General features: G+C 53.5%; 1 protein-coding gene across 1 annotated transcript in view; it reads left to right on the forward strand.

Annotated features, from left to right (window-relative positions):
• The first annotated feature begins 174 nt into the window (after nt 1–174).
• Nucleotides 175–13,405, forward strand: part of LOC119100832 (roquin-1-like) — a 36,521-nt gene continuing 23,290 nt past the window's right edge. Inside the window, 5 exon segments of the mRNA XM_037223988.1 lie at nt 175–289; nt 3,034–3,252; nt 5,746–5,932; nt 6,730–6,975; nt 7,285–7,460. Coding sequence (XP_037079883.1) covers nt 3,094–3,252; nt 5,746–5,932; nt 6,730–6,975; nt 7,285–7,460 — 768 coding nt within the window. The 5' untranslated portion in view covers nt 175–289; nt 3,034–3,093.

The raw sequence follows: 13,405 nt of genomic DNA on the forward strand, positions 1-13,405 counted from the left end.
TGAGGTCTTAGAATATACAAAGCTATTATAAAACGAACACATCTTGTGTTCTTTGACATATCTTGGGACTTAAGCATGTTAGCTGGCATGGAAAGGTGGAACGAATCGAGATGTGTCGTAAACGTCGCGTCGAATGGGCACCCCTCCCAACGAAACAACACGGCCAAATGCAACGCACAACGCACAATTGACTCCACGAACGTGGAACTTGGTTGCTGTGGTTGGGGGGTCAATGGTGTGGGTTAAACGGCATTAGGCCGACAGGTTCCGGCATGGTGGGATAAACCAGGTAGAAATGGTGTCTTTTTTCGTCATGAAATGGCTGAATTTTTGTTGTCACTTGATGTTTGATCTTTTTCCGTTGCATAGAAAAGTCCTGTAATATCGTTACAGTGAACTTAAAAACTGTGTCAACTTGCACGATATAATAGTTCAATGGGAACTGCATTGAATATTCTGCTAGCAGAAGCACTCACAAGTTCTCTATTAATGTGTCAGGAAAGCCTCAGTTTGAATCTAGCCCTTAATGTCAAGTTTCAACCATCTGTATGTAAGGGTTGGCTGTGAATGATTACTGTGTTTCTTGTCATGCAGTAACATGGAGCCAATGCCATTTTCCAAAGGATGTGCTCAGTATGCTTGCTTTCTCTCCTGTCCTGCCATCCCTGGTCCATGTCATGCAGGCTGCTGTCCATGATGTGTGCACAAATCAAGCATGTGCATGCTTTCTCCAATTAGATAGTAACCAAAATAGTAATGCAGAAATACTTCTCAATCTTGCATCACAACTCTGTCAATTATGCACTTGATATTGATGTATGCAGTGCTATTTTGCTTTATATTACAAAAATTTGAAGCCTCAAACTATCAGGTGCTATTATTTTCACAGTTAATGTGGTGTGCTGGGATGTCCTGTACCACATTAACTGCTCACACAGTTAATGTGGATGAAATGGTGGTGCTGATAGTAATAGTGTAATTGGCAAAAGGTAACAAGGGAAGCTGCACTGAGTTGATCATTAGTGTCTGTAGAGAACAGAATGCTTTTGATTGGATGAGATGTGATGATGAATGCTTTTTATCACATGGTATATGAATATTAATGTTTTCTATCAGATGGCATGTGTCAGGGCTTGGTTAACTGTTCTGGGCATTGCACCACTGTTCACACATCCTTGCATATACTGTGATAATTCCACAAATGATAAAAGTAATTTGAAGGTCAAGATCAAATTTGTCTCTGCTAAGAAGTACAATGATTGGTGTGTGCTCAGGGGTGCCAATAGTGTCATGGTTCAGCTGCATTTCTGTGAAATCGGAGGTACAGGTTTTAATTTCCTGTAGTCCACACCCTTCCTGCTGGGCTCAGAGGCAGGCAATGTCATATAGCCTCAGCAGCCGAGTGTGTTGTGATACACCAATGGCAAAGGTGTGCTGAGGCCAGGTTAAATCTTGTAACATGTCTTTAAATGATGAATCCATGGGCCTGTTGGTGATCATGGTAACAATATTCTCTCATGAAGGTAAAATATTCTGTCAAAAAAGTATGTGATGTGGAAGTAGGGTTTTGCCTGCATGTGGCAGATCATGTGAATCTTGGGTGTAAACTAACCTTCCAACTTCCCCAAAAAAGAGAGGTTTTAATTGATAATCTCTGACTGGCTGGCATATTAAAGATCTCAAAACTTGCAAAAGGTCTCTTTTACAAAAAGACAAACCCTATATAACTTTGTTATGTAAACTATTAAAGTGTGTATAGGTTATACTGGGAGAGTTTAGCTCATAATGCCTGTTTTGAAATAATAGTACTTGTAGCTCAAGCTCATGGTTGTTTGTTGTCTCAATTTTAGAACCACAGGTACACAAAAGCAAGGATGAAAGCACAAGCAGTTACAAAATATGGAATGAATAGCTCCATTCAACAATAGTCATTAATCTACACATGTATTTATAACATGTAGGCTTATGTTGAGAGGTATGCTTCATTTATTGGTGTATCAAAATGAACTTAAGCTCTTAGCATGTTACACCCCTGCATATATCAACCATGGGTTTGACTCCAACAAAAAGAAGTTTGGGGCCATTGGGGACAACCCATGCTCTGACATAGCCAACACATGTGCAAGGCCACTACTAAATTAAAAGTATTTCCACATGCTGGTCAGTGTTTCAATATTTGGCCACTTGGCTTCCTGGGATGTCAAAACTGTTCATGCAGCCCCTGGCTTGTGATTCACTGCCTATTGATCCTTCTCATTGGTTAAGATGGGCCAATCAGCATCAACCCAGGTAGTGGACCACCAAGCATCTTTAACAAAATCAGCTGGGCATGTCATGTGTAAGGGATTACAGTTAAATGTTGTTTGAAATAAGCAGTCAATAATGGTTGCTTAAAAACTAGAATTCTGGATGTATGAATGTATATATCCCCCCTGCATACATAACTGCATGATTTTTTATGCTGACACCTTTCAATATGCAGTTATTTAGATATTAACCATCCTGGGCCCATGTTTTAGAAAAAAGCACACATGGGCTCAGGAACTATGAGTATATGGATCCAATTTTGACTGATGAAGGAATTCAGTCACATTATGCTGATATTTTGCATCATGCACCAACATAATTGGCTCAAGCAAAAGCAAACATGTACATGTGATCTGGGCAAATGCTTTGAGAAGAGGTTTTCCTAGTTCTCAAGCTCTAAAAAGCACTCCAAATGTGGATCTGGTTGGAGTCCCATGAGCACATTTGCAAGTAATCTTGATGGCCAGCAACACATGCACGAAATACATGCTGATGCCAACTGTGATGTTTTTAGCTGTCCTCTGTCTGGCTCATCACAGTTACATGGCATAAATCTTGTCTGTGACACTGTTAGAAACCACTTGTGACTCATGACTCATAAGAATATGCAGCATGGTAATATTCCTGGCACATGGCGCCTGTAGGCCTCTGCTCCGCTGGCCCAGCACCTGTCAGTGTCAGCAGGCCATGACGGGATCACTGACGGCGTTCGGCCCGTGCTGGCAGACGACAGCACTGCGGCGGGCCGACGCAGGGGCGGCGGCAGCGGCCGTGACGGGCTGCGCCATGCCGATCCAGGGTCCACAGTGGACCGAGTTCCTCACCTGCCCCATCTGCTTGTGGGGCTTTAACCGCGAGCGCGGCCCCGTCAGCCTCAGCTGCGGCCACACCATCTGCAAGGCATGCCTACAGGAGCTGCACAGGAAGCGCTGCCCATTCGACCAGGTCTGTCGGCGGCGCCGCCCCCTGGCGGCTGGTGGTTTTCAGACGGTGGCGTGTCGGCGTACGGGCACGTCTGCCGTCTGTCGTCCACGGCTGATGGCAGTCATGCGTGCGTGCGTGCGTCATGCGTGTGTACGTTAACATGCGTCTGGGTGGCAGGCTGGATACCCTTTGCTCGTGTGGGGGAGGGGAGGTCATTTTGACCCCCCCCCCCCTGAGATCTCGGGAACTAAGAAGGCTAGAGACACCAATTGGCAAGGTGTGTTGACCTGTATGTGAACTCACTTCGATCAAAGTTTGAGGTTCCCTAGTCATGACCTTGAGGTCAAATAGGTCAAACAAGGTCAAACTCCAGGTTGGTCTCCAAAGTGCCCCCAGAACCTAGATAACCATTTCTAAGCAAATGTTCACATGCACACTTAAGGTTAGTGGCCGTGTTTAACCTCGTGGAAGGTCATGTTGACCAGAATCATACAAGACTGTTTGAGTTTTGCATTGGAATAATTGACAAAGATTATGCTAGGCAGTATGTTTCTAAAAAAAAAATGTTGACCTGGGTCATTTTAGGTCAATGACCTAGTCTGACCTCTAAGAAGTCCATGGAAGATGTGAAATGCGGTTCCTGCGATCAATAAATTCGAAGTGAGCACCAGAAACTGTTCCATGCAGCAAGCCCTAAAGTAATGAAACATGTTGGTTTTGACCTTGGTGTGACCTTTATACCTGACCTTAGGTCAAGTTAATTTGCTCATTCAATTGTTTTGTTGCCTAAGAAAGCATTTCAGAGATGTGTGGCTTCGTCTAACACTCTATGTCTAACACTCTACTGAGATATTGGATCAGATTGAATGATTCCCTAGAAATTGCCTTTGCTGCAACCATGACCTGACTTCGACCTACCATAGGTCAGCGACCTCACAAGATACGTCTTAATTTTTGATGCCAGACGATCCGCTATTCAATTGTCTACAGCTATGAAAAATTTGGCGCTGCTGCGCCGCGCCGTTCGGAAACCATTGTGGAAAAACCTTCGGGGGGTCAGTTTGACCCCCCACCCGAGTGCGTGTTAACCGAAGTCCTCGGTACTTGAAGTCTTCATTTAGTTGTCCGCAGTGGCCTCTGGCTATCATTAGTGGTTCTCACACTGCTGAGGGTAAGGAATGACATAATGGCTGGTAGTCATCCCCCAGAGGGTAACATTTGGTTGTCATTAGGAGTTCTGACATTGCTGAGAGTAAGGAATGACATAAGGGTATATAGTTATCCCAAGGGGGCGACAGTTGGCTGTCATGAGGGGTTCTCACACTGCTGAGAGTAGGGAATGACATAATGGTTCACAGTTGTCTCCAGAGAGGTCACAGTTGGCTGTCATTAGTTGTTCTCACACTGCTGAGGGTAAGAGATATTGGGGCACTCGTCGCCAGACTGTGACGATGTCGTGTGTCCCCGGATGGCGTCATGGTACCAACTGAGCAGGTGACTGGGACTTGAGAGCCAGACTTGGGTGTGCTCCGTTGGTCGGGTGGCACTCGATTGGTCCGTACCTCACGACGTCCGCCGGACCGGACCAGCTCCTCTCACGTGCCTACGCTCGCCAGAGTATGGAAGGTGGTAGTCGTGTCTGTTCTGAAGATCTTGTGGTCGTATTTCTGGGGTAGAGCGGTCTCTGTGGCCAGCTTGGTGATGTACGGGCGATGAGGTGATGCATGTTTTAGTCCGTTACCGGACTATGTGTGGTGTTCATTTCGGCGGTTGGGTGGTGTCTGCTTTTTTGTCAGTGACTTGAGTGGCCTTCTGTTTTGCCTGTGGCTTGAGACCTGGATGAAGTTGCTGTGAAGTGTCATGCATCAGGTGTGATGTTTTAAAACTGCTCTTTTCAGCAACTTTGTTCTGTACTTGATTTCATGTTTTGTGTAATGGTCAGTCATGTTAAGGTCATGTCTAGCCATGTTTTACGCTTGTTCTGCATGTATGATGTCTGTCGATATATCACATAAAGCAGCCTGTGTGGTCACTTCATCAGTCATGTAGGTATGCAATATGCAAGCATGACCAGGTTCTGCTGTGTGTATCTGTGTCGGAGTTGGTGACGAGGTTCGCTATTTTCTATTGGTCGGTGACCTAGCAGCATGGTTTCGTAACCAAGCTCCAACATATATAAGCCAGTGATCAGAGAATGTCTACAGTGTTCGAGTTCTTGGACGAGTGTCTTGGTATCGTCGATATCTTGGACGGGCCTCACGTCACCGCTGGTGCCGCGTTGATGCGTTATGCATTGGTGTTCTCGCATTACCTTTCAGTCGGTGACTGAGGCGTTCTTGAATTGTTTCGCTGGGTGGTCAGGCTCGACCTGGACCAGCTGCCGCCCAGCTGGGCGCTGCTGCAGCTGGTGACGACCAGATGACGTGTTTCAGTCGGTGATCGGGCTGGACCTGGACCAGCTGCCGCTCAACTGGGCGCTGCTGCAGCTGGTGACGACCAGATGACGTGTTTCAGTCGGTGATCGGGCTGGACCTGGACCAGCTGCCGCTCAACTGGGCGCTGCTGCAGCTGGTGACGGCGGGCGATGTGCAGCGGCCGGCGGCGCCGCCGCTCAGCCTTGCGCCGCACGAGCACCAGGCCTACCTCAGCGCCATTTGCCGCATCGAGGAGCTGGCGCTGTTCCTGAAGCCGCTCCCGCCCGGTAAATCAGCCTCACAACGCGCACCGTGCACGCGCTCTGGCGCAGGGCGCTGTCCGATGGGTGCTACTGAAGGAGCGAAATTCTTGCCGCTTTGTGTTGAATAGTTGTTGATTCAGGTATGTTTCAGATCATTGGGCACTGGCGGTTTTAGGTGTGGCCTGCGGTCGCGCCGTGCAGTTCTAACGTTTGACAGCTGTCAGTCAGTGATGACTTGTTCTTTTCTGTGGCTTAAAAGTTTATTCTTCATCCTGAAAGGACATTTGTTTGTTTTGGTGTTTGCCAAACTTAGATAAGACACCGTACTCTTCTGAGAAAAAACCCGGAGAATGGAGGTAGAGATGCGTTGATATTTAGGCAACATGGCTTTATCGAAACAATAGCAGAAGTGAATATTCGGTTCACGCAAACAATTCATTTCTGCCATTGTTTCGATAAAGGCATGTTGCCGAAATATCAACGCGCCTATATCTCCCTTTTCCTGGTTTTTCTTCAAGCAATAAGGCTATTACTTCTGTGTTATCTGTGTGAAAAATGTTCCTCGCCCTTGCACTTTACAACTAACTTAAGTTTGTGCAACTTCTTGAATCAGCCGATTCACGTTGCAGTGACCAGCTCTGGATCTAGACCGTACTATTGGCATTCAACCAAAATTTTGTGTGATGTCTCCAGGCTGTGGCTGCCATCAGCACCGGGTACCACATGCACCGGTTACACATTTACACTGCAAACGCGCCAAGCTGACCGCGGCTCTGCCTGCCGGCTATCCCCTAAGCTGAGCTCCCTCGTCTGCCGGCCAGGTGGCGGGTCGGGCGGCGGCGCGGGCGGCCCCAGCGTACTGTCGCGCTCCATGCAGCGTAAGCTGGTGACGATCGTCACGTGCCAGCTGCTGGAGCCGGAGGGGCGCAGCCGCGTACTGCGCGCGTGCCGCTCGCTCGGAGAGCGCACCGTCACCGAGCTGATCCTGCACCACCAGAACCCGGCGCAGCTGTCGGCCAATCTGTGGGCAGCCGTGCGCGCGCGCGGCTGCCAGTTCCTCGGGCCTGGTCAGTAGGGACGCGGCCCGGGCTGGGGCATTGCACGGCGTCGGCCGTGTCAGGGGTTGGTTTGGGCGAAACTTCATTATGTCTTCTGAAAGTTAGTGCTCATGACCCAGGCGAGACGTGATGCGAGTTCTGGACCCTGTGCGTTTAGCGCTTTTACAACGATTGGAGCTGTACCAAAACATTGAACAGCAGAACGCTTGGCGCGGTGCTAATGCTGCTGTGTTGTTTTTGTCGCCGATTTCCCACATTTGTCGTCGCTCACGGCGTGGTTCCGCTGGCGCACGCTGACACACCTCGTGCCCCTCGCAGCCATGCAGGAGGAGGTACTGCGCCTGGTGCTGCTGGCGCTGGAGGAGGGGTACGCCCTCTCGCGCAAGGTGCTCGTCATGTTCGTTGTACAGCGGCTGGAGCCGCACTTTCCGCAGGCGTCCAAAACCAGCATCGGCCACGTTGTTCAGCTGCTGTACAGGGCCTCCTGCTTTAAGGTCAGTCCCTGCCGGATGGAGCGACCGTTGGAGCGTTGCATACTTGCATAATCAATCGGGCGTTCGAAGATCTTCAGCATTTAAAGCATCCGTACATTGCCCTGCACGAACCAGGACGGCGTTTCACTTCCGAAGGGTTCACGGCCAGGGCCGAAGCACGTGCTCCTCGCGACCGTCCATACCAAGGTCGGCTCGGTGGCATGCACGGCTCTGCTCTTCGACGTCCCATGTCGTGCTGTGTGCCCGCCGGGTGCGGTGGTGGCGTGCCGGAAGATGACGGTGCGCCGCCTGTGCCGGGGAATGTGGCGCGGCCGGTCTCGCCGGCGGCAGATCACTCGATGACTGCTGCTTTATGGCCGCCGCGCAATCGTAACTGGAGTTTTCCTCTCATTGTTCTGCTATTTGCGCCTCTGAGGTGGCACGGAAGGCTGAAAGCCCAGTTGGGTCACAGCCAGATGGCACGGTGCTCTCAACGAACACGGTGAAGGTGCTGGATCCTGTTGCTCTTCGTCACGACGACCAGCGGGGGACTCGCGCGCCATTGGCGGTGTTCTCCGCTGTGAAGCAGCCTGCGCATCGACGGCCACGTGCTGGGGGATTCCCTCGGTGTTAGCGTCGTGCTCCGTGCCCTCGCAGCGTCGCCACGTGTAAGGTCCGCTCCGGGAACTGTGGTGTTTCCATCCAGCACTACCCTGTACGCGTTTCTTGCCACTGCGAGGAAGTGACACCGCGGCATGGGCGATTCTGCGTATTGGTAATGCCGTGTCTTACTGCCCGCCCATATCGGCAGTAACTCAGGCGGTTTTTGCTGCTGCCTGGTGGCTTTTGTCATGACGACATCGCGCTCTGCTGTTCTGGGGCCCCTTGTTCCCCATGTCTGGATGCTTCGAGATAGTGTCCGGCGTTGACATTATTGGCGCCAGACGGCGAGTTGACTAGGCGCTGGCTAATGCCCGCATGATGTTTCTCGCTCTCAGTTACGCTACTTCCCTTGCTCGCTCTTCTCCGGCTTGGCGGAAGCAAATGAGCCAGAATTCACGCATTCACAGCCAGCATTTTGACTGCGAATGTGCTGTAATTCAGTGTGTGCGTAAGGTGGGGCGGTGAAGGCTAATTTGTATGCAGTGCTTGGCTTACGGCGGGCAAAAATTCTGCGGAAATTGCGGCAATAACAGCTGCTTGAAATATTTGTCATAACTAGCAAATAACTAGCTTTGTCTTCACAAACAATAATCATTTTAGCAATGCTTTATCGAGTATCGCCGGGACACTGAACGAAGCTAAGGCTGGAGCGTTCTCGGTCTCTGCCCGTTTTCGGGCTAGGCTAGCGGCTTATATGGTAGCGGTATCTCGGGTCAGTTATGAGCCGAGGCGTCCAGTCTATTCTTGTATAATGCTTTGCAACAGTGTGAGAACTCTGACCAAGAGACTGCAGTAATATGGTGGAGATCCGACAGATTCTCGATGGGTGTCTAAAGAGCGAGAGCCACCGTCCGTGGGACGTAACGCCTGGGGAAGTTGGTGACTCACTGGCGATCGTTATCCCGCTATTCCATTGAATGAGAAGGCAATCGGATTACGCCCAGCTGGTTTGGGACTTTTCCAGCGGCGATACTCGCGCCCTGACTCGTTCGGGGTGGCCCGTTTGGTGTCGGCGAGACAGGCTGCCAGCTGATGGACGCCCGCACCGGCGCCCGGTCTGCGGCCGGGACGCTGGGGCTTTTCACCAGGATTAAGGTGGGCCATTCTGGCCGCTGAAAGCTGCGGTCTTCCCTTGGTGATGCCGCGTGCATGGGCCGTGCCGAAAACCGGTATGAGCTAAAGACGTGGTTTATTGGTATGTAAAAATGTTTTGTTTCGCTAGCGAAGGTCCCAGGGTGCTCTTGTTGCGTCATTTTATGGGGCGCTCACCTTGCTGTTGGCTTAAATGGTTGATTTTTATACCTGTGGTATGGGACTGGATGTGTCCCTGGAAACTGATGAAAACCATGACATTTGGGTACAGCTTTGACCGGGGGAATAAACGCCGTTGGAGTGACCTGACACTTATTCATGCGCGCGCTGCTACCGAGCGTGATACATATGGGAGAAGAACGCGCCCCTAAGCTCATCTCAGGCCGTTAGTCTTAATAACAAAACGCCGACCTACGTCACGCGTTTTTGGCCGCTGACAGCCCCTTCCCCCTCCCCTCCCCCTTTAACGGAGCTCACGGCATTAGCGCAGAAGTCATCCTGCGGATGGGTGGTCGGTGCACGCACTGAGGGGCAGTGTTCGTGTTCGGTGAACGTTTGCAGCATGGGCCCGGCTGCAGTATGGCGCACCTAACGCGGCCCGAGCTGGTCAGACCTGATCGGACCTTTGACCCGGAGACAAGGTCAATGACGTGAACACTGAGCCGCGGCGATGTGCGCAGTAGCCGGCTTTGCAGCGGCGGGATGTCGAATAGCATGTGTTCCTGTTCAACTGTCGTGAAGGCCGGAGCAGTCGAATGGCTGCCTGCGGCCCACGGCACGCAGATTATTACTGTAGGTTGCTGTCTAGAATCGGCGCCCTCCAGGCGTGGTCATATCCACGGTAGCGAAGTGAGACTCACCAGACCTGGTCAAGGCAGTCCACCAGTGAAGCCGCCACACCTGATCTGCTCGACAGCGGCGTGCGGGTGTTGTACCCGAGCGGGTCCACCGTCCTGCGTGTGGACCGCCAGCCCGTGCCTGGTCCCATGGACTGGCCGGGAAGCCCGCCGGACCTGACGCGTGGCCGTGAGGTCGGTCAAGCTCGGTCGGGCCGCTGGCCCGCCAGTGAGCTTCGCCTGGCGCGATCACGCTCGTGCTCGGTTAGTGAGGCCTTCGACTCGCTGACCGCGCCCGCCAGTCGCCGAGACCGTCACACCCGAGGTTCTCCAGCCCAGCTGTGAGGCCCTCTGACCTGATCAGGCGGCCCCTCAGTCTGGCGGCGGGGCTAGTGGCCAGCCGCGTGGACGACGCTCCGCGCTCCGGGCTGGGCCGGACGGTGCTGCCGGTGGCGGCCATCTGACGTGCTCGGCGCCAACTGCGGCGCCGCGAGAGGCAGTGGCAAACCGGTCTGTTTTCTTTTTTTTGTTGCTTCGATTGATACGATCGGAAGCTGGAGGTGCCATCTGGGGCTGCCGCAGGCTACGCTCGTCCACCCGAGAGCCGTGTGCTATCCGGACCTATCGCACAGCTCGAGGTCGTGTTCGCTCCGACTGATTTGTCGAAATGTATTTGAGCAGTTGGAGCGCTAGCCCATCTCGGTTGTACCCGGTCGCTGGGGCAGTGAAGGCAGTGCCATCGAAGGCGGTAAGAATGGTGTGCGTCATGTATGAGCTGCGGAAGCCCACTGCTGCTGATGAAATGGCTGGCACTTGATGTATTTTTCGTAACATTTCCAGCGTTTTGCAAGCGGCGGCGGATATTCGTGCCAATATGCACACCTTCGTGCCCTGTTAAGCGGATGTGTGGGAGTGAAGGGAGATCCGGGCGATTCGAACCACGCGGGAATTGTACCGAGACAACCTCAAACGCGTGACGCCGTGCGGTTTCCATGGTGGCGAGGCCGAGGCTTGTGCAAGCCTTTTGTCCTGCGCCGCTCATGGCACATTTCACGCCATTTCACGGCTTTTGGGTCCGGTCTTGTTTGTGTGTGTGTGTGTGTGTGTGTGTGTGTGTGTGTGTGTGTGTGTGTGTGTGTGTGTGTGTGTGTGTGTGTGTGTGTGTGTGTGTGTGTGTGTGTGTGTGCGTGTGTGCGTGCCGCGTGCGCGTGCGCGTGCGCGTGCGCGTGCGTGTGCGTGTGCGCGCGTGTATGTGTGTGTGTGTGTGTGCGCGTGCGTGCATGCATGTGTATCGACGTTTGTGGAACCGTCGCTTGTTGCATGTTTTGCTGAGTCACGGTGCGCATCGTTTCCCTGGTTTTTACTGGAACAATGACGTTAAACATTTCGACGTGGCTTGCTTCGCTCGTGATGCTGGGAACGGATCGGCATCCGATACGTGGCACGGCCAACACGCCCAGCGCGGTGATGCCTGTTTTTAATACGGCACGTGGCGTGGAATTTGGAAGAGCTGGGGGGCCGACGTCAGGTGGGGATTTTGCCGAGTCATTCTGCCGGCAGTGAGCTTGCCGTGACGACGGCGCGTCACGGCGCCGGCCGTGCGCGCGCTGCCGGCCGGTGCCGGCTCAGCCGGGCGCCGTCCTCAGGCGGCCGGTCGCGCTCTCCGCGTACAGAGCGGGCCGGCATGCGGTCAGGGGCCGGCCCGTGCCCGGCCGGACCCGACCGGATGCTGCCACGCACCGCGCCGGCAGATGCGTCCAGCTGGGGCCGCGCCCGGCCGGTCCGTTAGGCTCGGTGAGCCGCCTGTGCCGCGCGACAACCTCCAGCAGGGGAAAGACGTGCTCAGCATCGTGAGTGGGAGAGGTACCCGATGCGGACTCTCAGTTTGCAGTGATTGTTCGGCGGTTGCGGCCAAGCGGGTTAATTAGGGTGCACAACTATGCAATTTGCATCATATGGCAGGTGAGCAGGTAAATAGATATGTCATATCGATCAGTCAAATGAAGGAGCTTCATTTTCATTCTGCTTGAGGGCAAGTTCCTTTTTTTCTTTGCGTGCAGTCCTTACATTTTCTTGAATACACGGTCTCACGGCGGTCTGTGTCGCGCTCCTTGTAAACTCCGAAACCGAATATCCGTTTCGGTGTACTCGGGACACTTAAGGCCGTGGTGTAAGCCTGGGAGTGCCCGGTCGGCTGTCCTCCGCACGGCCGTGTCGTCGGTGCTGACCGGCGGGGGCGGTGCCGGCCGGGGCGGTCGGGGTGCGGCGTTGGTGACGTCTTGTCCCGGCGCACCTGCGCGTCGTCGCGCTAGCCGTCTCAGGACCGGACGCCCGCGCCGCTGGTGGCACAGCGGTCCGCTCAGTTGGGGAGATGGTGTGAAACTGAGATCTGTTAGCGTTGACATGGGGGCGATCGGCTGCGGTTAGCCGGCCCGCTGAGACGCGTACGGGCGTTTTGCCGGCTTTCTGCGTAGTCGTTTTTCAGCGTGGGCTCAACGTCTGACAGATATTGATAAGCGGAACGGTAATCCACCAGCCCAGCCGACTGCTGCTAAAAGTTGATTCTATTTTGGGCCTTGCCATCTGTCGTTGCGCCTACTTCCGCGTGTGACGTTAATCCCGCCTCGCCCGAGGTGGCGTCCGCTGCGGTAACACTTAGCGTTGCGGTCACCGTGTCGCATGCGGTCTGCGAATCGGGGCTGGAGAAACCCGGCGCGGTCGGGCTGCACGAGTCGGCGGGTCGGACAGTCGGCCAGCCGACTGTCGTCGGGGCTGGCCGACCGCGAAGCCCTGTCGGCCGGACGGTGCACGCACTGCCGGAGATCGCGCACCCGGACGGCCAGGCGCGCTGACCATGAGAGAGGACTCCGCTCCCCGACCCGGCACTGGGATTTCCACGGCGATAAGGAGGCGCTGGAAAACAAAGTTGTAGCCGAGATGTGGGTGGCGGCCGGCGGGGACACTGGCCCAGTGGCGCCAGCTTTCCCTTTCCCACGCGGGGTCATAAACATATGGTGCGGCCCGGCTTATTATTTCGCTGTTCGAGATAATGCTATGCGGGTGGGGGAAAGGTTCATATGGAGGACAAACACGACCTATTGGACGGGTGGAGTTGGAAGCCTGTCGCTGCGACGGCTACGGCTTCATTCCGCGTTGAAATCCCTGCTACGTTGCTGTCATTGAAGTCCGGCGTAAGGCTGCGGAACGACGGCGCTTATCGCACATTTCGGGAGGGCGCCCAGAAAGGAACTGGCCCACGCATTTAGAGGTGGTCCACTCAGCCGGCGTTGTGACCACGGTAAAAACTGTTCCGGCTCTGAGGCCCACCCGATCACTGCAGGCGCACAACAAACATGTTTTGTCTAGGCGAACGGC

The sequence above is a fragment of the Pollicipes pollicipes genome, unplaced genomic scaffold (assembly GCF_011947565.3).
Source record: "Pollicipes pollicipes isolate AB1234 unplaced genomic scaffold, Ppol_2.1 Scaffold_4881;HRSCAF=5763_pilon_pilon_pilon, whole genome shotgun sequence".
Taxonomy (NCBI): Eukaryota; Metazoa; Arthropoda; class Thecostraca; order Pollicipedomorpha; family Pollicipedidae; genus Pollicipes; species Pollicipes pollicipes.